Source organism: Cucumis melo, chromosome 10, assembly GCF_025177605.1.
Source record: "Cucumis melo cultivar AY chromosome 10, USDA_Cmelo_AY_1.0, whole genome shotgun sequence".
NCBI lineage: Eukaryota > Viridiplantae > Streptophyta > Magnoliopsida > Cucurbitales > Cucurbitaceae > Cucumis > Cucumis melo.
In genome coordinates, this window is record NC_066866.1 from 5,477,450 (window position 1) to 5,487,388 (window position 9,939).

Consider the following 9,939-nt stretch of genomic DNA (forward strand, 5'->3'; position numbering starts at 1 on the left):
TAGAGAGATAAAACCATCAATATGTAAGATGATAATAATTAGTGTTCTTATTATTACCAAATTATTATTACGTTGTGAGTGATTTTTTTTTTATCAAATCAATCAGACCAAAGTCTCTATGTAGTATGCTAATTTAATAGGAATAAAGAAACTATTTTCTTTTGGTTGGTCACCAATCTTGCTATATTCATCCCAATCCATTGCATAAATTTCATAAATAGATGTTATTCTTTTCTCTTTTTTTTTTCTTTAATTTTTTTTAAACTCAAAGAAAGTATTCTTTATTTGTACTAAATTTTACTTAAATCTTCTCCACTCTTCCTTAGAAAATAGTAAATAATTCGATCGTTTTGAAAGAAAAAGTAAAGTTAAAAACCTCCTATATTTTTGTACAAGTTTACCGGACTTGTAACCTTTATAAGATATATATGATCTACCCATCTATCATCTTAATTGTTTTGAAATGAAATTCTATATTATTTATAATCGGATATCTTATTACATTATACGTTAAAGAAAGCAAAACATTTTTTAATATTGAAATATATAAAAAAAAAGGCTTTTGATTAGGTGTAGTGTTTAAACTCAAGTTAGAAACTTTGGATTGAAATTGAAACCATCCAAATATTGGTTTGGTTGATGCTTCATTACAAATTTAACTTTCATGCATTAAATTTGTAGCTTCCACTTCTTTTATGTTTTATTTTAGTCAAGTAAAACAAAATTGAGTTAAAATTGACAAAAGGTTTCAAATTTTTATTTATTTGATATTAGTTTTATTTTTATTTTAGAGACTTACTAAATTGTTATCCTATAAATAAAAACACGTTTCTTCATTTAGAGTATCTTTCCAATTTGATAGAGTCTTTCTCTCATTCATTTCTTTCTTTCTATTCTTGAGTTGAGTTGAGAATAGGTATCCAAGTGTTCCATCATATTCAAGTAGTTCAAGGTTGTCATGTCAATCATCTGGTAGTATGTATGGAACTTGTGCGGAGCGAATAACTTTATTTAGGACGACAACATGCACTTTAGAGTGTGTCTCGACTATCTTTCGAACATAATCTCCACAAGTTATTTGTTCTGAAGTCACTTGATGAGTTAATTCAATTTATACATTTTACTTTTATATATGACCTACAAGTTTAAGTAATTGTTTGTATTCAATTAAAGTGTAATCAATTCTCTGTTACTTTCCAATCACACATTAATTGACAATAAATAAAAACTCAAATAACCTAAACCAAACAATATTTAGATCCACGCATCTTAAGATGCATTTAATCTTGTGAATTTCTCTCTAATCACTCGTTAAAAAAAACTACTATTTAAAAGAAGAATTTCTAGTAATACGATTGGACAGACAACAAAAAAAATAGGGATATATACAAATTGCTTTATGAAAAAAAAAAAGTCCCAAGTAACATCATTATAAGAATTAAAAAGAAAGCCCTTCAAAAAAATGGAATGAGCATACAAATTGGTTACAATACAAAAAGCAACCAACCTCAAATCATGCTTCTTAATTGTATGTACATAGGAATAAACTCCAAATTTTTCCCTAGAAAAAAGTGGAAAATAGTTGACATTAATTTGGGGTTGGACTTAATAAATAACAATTAATTTCTTCTCTCATTAGCTCCAAAAAAAAAAATTAAAAAAGAAAAATAAAAGAAACACACAAAATAATAATAATAATAATAATAACAATAACACTATTGTCAAGAAATATTGGGGCAGTGAGTACTGTGGAGAGCGTTGTTGTTTTGAGCATATAGTGAACCAAAATTAGAAGAGGAAGAGAATCCTGATGATGCTGCATTACTACTCATACTGTTGTTGTTGTTGTTTTTTCCACTAATTATATTTCCTTGAATTGCCATTGGCATCGACATCGACATCGTGGTTGACGTTGGCATTTGCCATCCCCAACTCGTAGACATCTTCGTCATCGGGTCGTTGTTTCTCTTTTCTCTCCCTTTTTCCTGTCATACAAAACGAACGATCACTTTGAATTTTTTTTGTTTTGTTCAAACGAAATGTTTTTTCATTGTTTGAAATTAATTTGATGATATTCGGCTAGTTTGAATTCAAACTTCTATATATATATATATATATATATTATAAGACAGAAACTTTGAAGAGAATAAAGTTGAGTTGAATGGGTCATTCTAATATATATCTAGATTTTAATGATCAATTTACATTAATAGAATTTTTGTATCAAACAATACCAGGAGGAGAAGAAATGGTTAGAAAACACGTCGGACTCAAATTAGAAAATCATTAGATAAACTAAGATTAATCCTAAACTAGGGATGTCAAAATGAATCAATTATGAATTGCTTGTGTGAAGTGAGTAATAAAGATCAGATAAAAATTAACATAGAAGAAGATACATCTAATAAAATTAGTAAATGAAGAAAAAAATGACTCTTTTAGAATATAACAAAACGAATCAAAATATTTACAAATATAGCAAAAAAAATCATTGTTTGTTAATGATAGACTAATCGACAACAACATCTTGCTACAGTCAAAAATATTTCCACTCGATTATGCATTTGAAGCAATTACTTTAATTTGCTTCACCAATTATCATGCCTAACTTCATTAGCTTTCCTCTCTCAAATTGGTTTCATCTAAACCATTTTAAACACTTGTCTATGTATTATTGACAAACAAACAAACAAATAAAGATGCTGCTCCATGTTCTAAAAAGTTGAAGTCTAAAATGAGTATAAAAGAAATACAAAAAGGAGTTGAAAAGTTACCTCATTATTTGGTAAAAACCCAGAGTAAAAAGTAGACCACATTGAAGGAGGAATATGAGGTTGTTGTTGTCCACCCACAGCCACACCACATGCATAACCATTGTTTTCATTCTGCCCACACACACACACACACACAAACAATACCGATAACAACAACACTTCAATAATATATACACACATGCGTATCTCGTAAACATTCTCGAATATGTCGTCATACTACTCGAGATTTTTTAGTTCTATACACGAAACCAATAAGAGGATTACCTTTGGTCTCTCAATGTTGAGCTTTTGAGGAGAATTAGTAAAATGGTAGTTGAAAATTCCTCCGATGCTCAAATCAAGATTATGCCCATTAGCTGCATTTGAAGCAAATTTCTTTTGTTAATAAAACCAAATCAAATAAAAAGGAAAAGGAAAAACAAAACCTACTTCAGCAAAACTTAGAATACTTTTGATTTATTATGTCTTTTTTTGTTTTACCTCCATTGTTTGAATCCACCATCGTATCCCCTTTGTATGACCTCTGCTCAATTCCACTGTTTTTAATCCCACAAGAAAAATCCCATTAGGTTCTTCATTTCCATTCTCACATTCTTTTTCAAATAAACAACAAACAACGATAATATTTTTAACAATGTAATAAGAAGTATTAGATGTTCAAATGGAATATTTCAATGTTTATTATACTAAAAAACCAACAGTCAATTATGATATTGAGTCATTGACATAGGAGTTCAAAATAATAGAGACCATCGTATTTATATTTTAACTAGAAATTAAAGAAGAAGAAGAATTTCTAAAGTTTTTTTTCTCACTTCTTTCCAATAATTTGACTCATTTGGTTTTCCCATCTTCCATATTTTTGAAGAGACAATCCTCTTAACTTCGAACCTCCGCGAGAAAATCCAGTGCTTTGTCGACGAAGAACATGGACAAACTCTTCTTTACTTAGATTTTTCATCTACAAAAAAAAAAAAAATCATTCTATCATAATCTTCGAAAGAACAAGAATCGATTTAATAAAAGTTCAAGATATTATTTGATTTTTTAAATCTTGTATGGAACGAGAAAGATTTCAATCAATATATCTAGAATTTCGTGTTTAGACAGCAACGACAAAAGAAAGCAAAGTAAAAAAGTGTACTAATATAAATTTTTTTACTCTAAACCATATGAAATAAATCTAACAACATTTAACACATCTTATGATTTTGAATCACTATATTTGTTACAATAACAAACAATGGAATCCCAAATCATGAATAGAAAAAACCCTCACTTGTTTCATATCTTCGTCATAATCACTTATACTGAAGTTTATGTCCGCATCAACTCCTCTAAACTTGATTGCCGCTCGATCGTAAGCCCTATTATCTCAATACAAAAACCATTTCAACCAAAAAGAAACACACACATATACATGCATACAACACATACACATATCAACTCAAGAAATTGAATAAAATAAAAAGGAAAAAAATAAACAAAACAACCAACCTTGCTGCAGCATGTGCTGTGTCAAACCCACCTGGGAAAATTCAAAATAAAAACTCTATGTTAGATTGAATGTACAAAATAGGAAAAAAAATCAATAATTGAAAAAGAAAAAGAAAGAAAGAGTTTGAATTATTAACAAAAATTGGACTTTTCTTGTTCTTTTTCTTTTTTGAGTTTCTTTTTTTCTTACCCAAATAAACTTGTTTCCCACAATCCCTGAAAAAAGAGAGCAAAGAAAAAAAAGAAAAAAAAGGACAAATAAATCATCCAAATTATAATTAGTAAAAAAAAGGTTTCCATAAAAAAGAAAAATACGAAATTCCCAATTGGGAAAGAACTGATTTCCTTTTTTAAAAAAAAATAAAATAAATCGACTAAAAAATTTGAGTTTTTTTTTTCTTCTTTAATATAATTTTTTATTACCAAATATGAGATTCCCATCTTCCGGTTCGCCGGTAAAAGGTAACTCCCCGGTATTGCGAGCTCCGGGAGCGTGGTCCACGGCGGCTCTTTCTCACCTGCTGTTGTTTCTGCTGTACAATTCTCAACTCCGGCGGTCCACCACCGCCGCCGGAATCTGCCGTCGACGACAAGTTCAACCAATGGGTTCTAGGCACTGGAGACCCAGAATCCCCCCATCCTCCGACGACTGGAAAAAGCGTCTGAGTCACTAATTCCGACGACGCGCCGCCGCCACTGCCGCCGCCGGAACTTTCTCTTTTGAGAATATCGAAGATTAGAACAGAGGAATCTTCGTCTCTGCTGTTGGACACCTCGTCGGTGGCATTAACGACGGAAGAATTTGAAGTCTCGGAATCTTCCATTACGATCCGACTCGCGGCCGTTTCGTCGCGGTTCGTAATCGAATCGTTGAGATCCAACATCATCACTTCGTTCCTCTTTCAGATCGTTCTTGAAAAATATAAAAACAGAGGAAAACAAAGAGGAGAATAATAATAATGATAAAGTTAGAATTTTTATTTGTTTTCTACTCTTTATTATCGAGAAGAAAAGAAACCCTGAATTTGTTAGGCCATTAGAATGAAAATTTGAAGAGAAAAAACAAAACCCAATGAAGAAATTATGGAAAAAAGAGATTAAAAAGGCAATTTTTTTTAATATTTCGTTTAATGGGTTGGTCTATGAAAAGCTTGTAAATGGCTATGGCTATGGCTATGGCTAAACAAATTTTAGGAGAGAGAAAGGGAGAAGAGAGAGAGAGAGAGTAGAAAAGGGAAGTAGCTGAGGGAAGACAGGTCTAGAAAAAGAAAGAGGAAATCTTGAAACTGTGAAGGGTAAAGCAATTTTAGGAATAGTTTTAAACCCATTCTTTCTTTCTTCTTCTTCTTTATTATTATTATTATTATTTCTTTTTTAGCATTAAATTTAAAGAATATGTGAGAAGCAAACTAAAATGTTAAATATTATTATTATTAAATAAATTTATTTAATTATAAGAAATAAATTATAAAAAAAAAAAAAACAGTTAAGTTGGATATTATTAATTGTGTCGATACCCAAACACGGCGCCGTGCTCAGATGTATTTGTTCTAAAGGACAATTAAAAAAAATTAGGTGTGAGTTTGAATTTTATTCTTTCTTTCTTTCTTTCTTTTTTTTTTTTTTTTGCTAATTCCTCCCTCCTACTTTTACATTTTGTTCTTTTTAGTATGAAAAAAGAATATTTTAGACCACGATAAAAAAATGTGCATAAATATAACGAAACATGAAAGATCAATATATCCTACTATTTGTGTCTATCATAATACAAAATGCGATATTTTGTTATATTCTTTTAAAGTATTTTGGTTCATTTTGTTTTCTATATTTGAAAATAATTATTTCTTAAACCTAAAATGTAGGCAACAACAAATAAAAATTTGTAGATAAAAATGTTGTTTGTATGCTTAATTTTAAAAAATGTTTATATGAAAACCAAATAGACAGTTGGTTATTTTAAAAAAGAAAATAACAAGTTTACTTATTTTGTTATTCTCTTTCCAAATACTTCTTTGGTAAACATGAAAATCATAGTATGAAATTAGAAAAGAATAAGCATACGGTTAAAGAAAACGTAAAAGTAAAAATGAAATTGTTACAACTAACATCTTAGTACTTTTTTTCGTATGAGACGAATGATTGAACATTTGACCTTGAAATACAAAAATTATATAAATTCCACTTAATCAAGCTTATTGTTTTTCTTAACGTAACAAAATGTATACACATTTTCATGTTTAACTTCTAGAGCGGAGAAAAATACAGTTTAAGGTTTTATAGATACATGAGAATAGAATACCTAAAAACTAGACGTCCAGAGATAAAAAATGACGATAGATTTTTTTTTTTAAAAAAATGTTTGAATTTAATTTATGACAGTCTCTATCCCTAAATTCATTATTATTATTGTAGATGGTAATTTTTTGTATCTTAAAGTTGAAGGCAGTTTAGTGAATAAAACGAGTATAGGATACTCATTGTATCAACCTTTTGTTAGTTAACGTTTGTATAAATTGCTTTTTAAGTCAAAAGCAATTTTGAGAGAATCTTTTAACTATTTATTTATGAATTTATATAAAATCACTTTATAACTTGCCCTTATCTTTAATGAAAAATCCCCCCCCCCCCCAAAAAAAAAAAAATCTATAATACAAATTCAGGTTGATATTAGAAAAATTACATCAAATAACAAAAAAAAAAACAAAAAAAAAAAAACAATCTATAATATATATTTTTTACATATTACAAATATGAAAAATAATTATATATATATCAGACGATTATCAGAAAGATATCACATGGTTATTAGATGACTATTAAAAGGTTATCCGCTTTTAAATTTACTAATTTTACCATTTTCTAAGAAAATGTAGTGACAAAATATAATAACAAATTTGATAGTGATCATGAATATAAAAATATTATAAACAATATGTTCTAAATTACATCATATAAATGTTAAATTTACCACAATATTATATTTATATAATGCATTTAGAATTTATCAAACACCAATTTATTTTTCATTACGTATATTATTTTAAAATTAACAATAATTCTAAATTAAAATAAGATGCGAGCCATAAACCTTAGGTAGCAATTGATTACATTTGTTACAAAAATCTAATTTTAATGAAAATGATTTTTTTTTTTTTTTTTTCTAATTGGAAGTGTAACTAATAGAAGAAAATAGTAGAAAATGGTATGGTTCAAATATGTCTTTGAGTTCTATTCCTATAATGGTTAATTTGCGTTCCCAGCATACCCCAACGTTTATAATGTTAATAAAACATTGATACACATGTCCAAAATTATAGACCAAAAGAAAGTGTCAACACATTTAGAACTTATGAGACAAAAAAATAAGGACTACCAAACAATAAATTTGTTTCTATGCCCAATTAAGTAAAGAAAAACAACACTTTTTATTAACAGTTTTGGGTTTTATAACATTTTTGTTGATGAGTATCGAAATTCGACGTTTTAATCTATGAGTTTGATTTTAGCAACGTTTAATCATGGTTTTATCGATTACTAACAAAAAGAAGTCGTTATGACAAGATACTTTTATTCTTTTTTCTCTTTATTTTTCGTATTATTCTACACCCTTCTTTCATCTAACACCTTTTTTGCCGTCTTCTACCTCTTCATTTTTTTTTCGTTAAAAGGAAGTTCATTTTGCCTAGATTTTATTTTTCTACGGGGAATGAGTTTTTGTACCAAAATTTTCATTAATAAAAATGAAAACATAATCGTCGATAATTCACAGCTTCTAATTCCACTTCTTAAAAAAAAGTTAATATTTCAATACAAAGAAATTAATTGAAATTTTAAAGTTGGTACGCATATGAACATGAATATAATTCTTCAACATTATATATATAAACATAAAGACTTTTTTTATATATATATAACTTACGAAAAAAATCTAAAAAAGTGAAGCGCATGTTCCACAATTTTACACTAACAAAATACTAGAACCTACCAAATTCATATTGATCGAGCCTAATTAAACTAATTCAATATTAATTTGTCCTAAGCATTAAAATTTTGAAAATTAGAAAAAAGAAAACAAACTTTATTTAGAAAGTAATTTGTTAGTACCACAAAACATGAATGTATTTATTTGGGGAAAGAAGAGTAAAAATTTCCCAAAACGGACAACGTCCCTTCACCTCTCACCCTCACCCTCACCTAGCCGCAATTAATCTCCTATTTCATTGGTCGGTCACCTATCTAACTGACCGACATCTACCCCCACCAATAATTATAAACACACAATATTCAATTTCTCCCATTTTTCATTTCCACATATTTCTAAATATCTCTTCGACACGTACACGCGGCGTTTTCCTATTCGTCTAAACACACAAATGCTGGACCACTCATCTCACGTAGGATGATCTTAAAAAATCCTACACCCGCAGCGTTGACTGTACCTAATATTTGGAGTCTTTCTACGCGAAGGACCACGTTTCTAAGGTGGGACCGCTTCACGTGGCGAGTTATGGTTGGTTCCTTTGTTTGAATATTCCACTCGCTCTACGTACGAGATTCAACGCATCTAACGGCTCGGATTCGTCGCGTCCACCTATGTTAGGCTACACCTACAAAAGAGCTTTGGATTTTCTTCTTTGAATAACCTTTTGTATTAAATGTATATTAATCGGTGTTTTAGGTTTTTTTTTTCTTTGTTTTTAATTAGTTTGAATGTTGTTAATATATTTAATTATATTTCTATTGTCCACTATTATTATAGGGGATGAATCTTAAAATATATTATTAAATGAAAACGATGTAATTGACATCAAATTATTGATTCTCGGGAATTTTCTTTTCGTACTCAATAGTAATTATCTATTTAATTTTTCTTTTAATTTCATTTAAAGAAAAATTGTGATCACATAACACAACATAAAAAGATTTGAAACCATTAAAATATTTTTAAAGTGAACACAAAATTCGAAGTTTAGAAATATATTGGATAGCGTTTAAAACTATATATACTTTTAAAACAAAATTGAAAACTAAGTTTTTAATTAACCTAAAACACATATGTATAGAAAACTAGAATTCTATCTTGCACCACTCTAATCGGTAAATATACTTTTTGGGATAAATAGTTTGAAACAAACTATTAATCACTCAAAATTAATTTTAATATTTACTTTGACATTTGTACAAATTTCATACCATAGAAATTGGATTTGAATTATTAAAAAATACGTTAGGAGGTGATTTTGAAAATTACAAAAGTAGCTTTAATATAACCACTATTCAACATCTTATAACACGTGCACATCTCTTTCGCGCGTAAACTTGAATTCCATTTTCTTTATTTCTGATTTAGCAATTTTTTTTATGCATAATATTCAAACTTTATTATTTTTCTTGTAGAATAAAATTTTAAATTAATGTCAACAAATTGTTGATAGAATTGTCTTCAAATATATTCAAATGAATGAAGGATAGAAGTTTATCAATACTCATCATAGATAAATTCTAAAATTTTACTATATTTAGTAAATATTTTAGTAATAGTAATTTTGTTATTTACGGTAATTTCGAGTAAATTAACGAGCGTCCTTTCAATATTTAAAAAAGATAATAAATTTGCAATTATCTAAAAATTAATATAGAAAACCCATTCCCAATGCTAGAAGTAGGC

The 9,939-nt window shown here is 28.4% G+C and overlaps 1 protein-coding gene across 1 annotated transcript; it reads right to left on the reverse strand.

Annotated features, from left to right (window-relative positions):
* Positions 1-1,453: 1,453 nt before the first annotated feature.
* On the reverse strand, positions 1,454-5,606 carry LOC103488740 (ethylene-responsive transcription factor RAP2-7). Its single transcript, XM_008447617.3, has 9 exons — positions 4,695-5,606; positions 4,462-4,487; positions 4,272-4,302; positions 4,054-4,141; positions 3,590-3,735; positions 3,255-3,310; positions 3,039-3,130; positions 2,775-2,885; positions 1,454-1,985 (listed from the first exon to the last, which is right to left on the reverse strand). The coding sequence occupies exons 1-9, from the start codon at positions 5,156-5,158 to the stop codon at positions 1,722-1,724; spliced, it is 1,278 nt and encodes a 425-aa protein (XP_008445839.2). The 5' UTR covers positions 5,159-5,606; the 3' UTR covers positions 1,454-1,721.
* Positions 5,607-9,939: the final 4,333 nt, after the last annotated feature.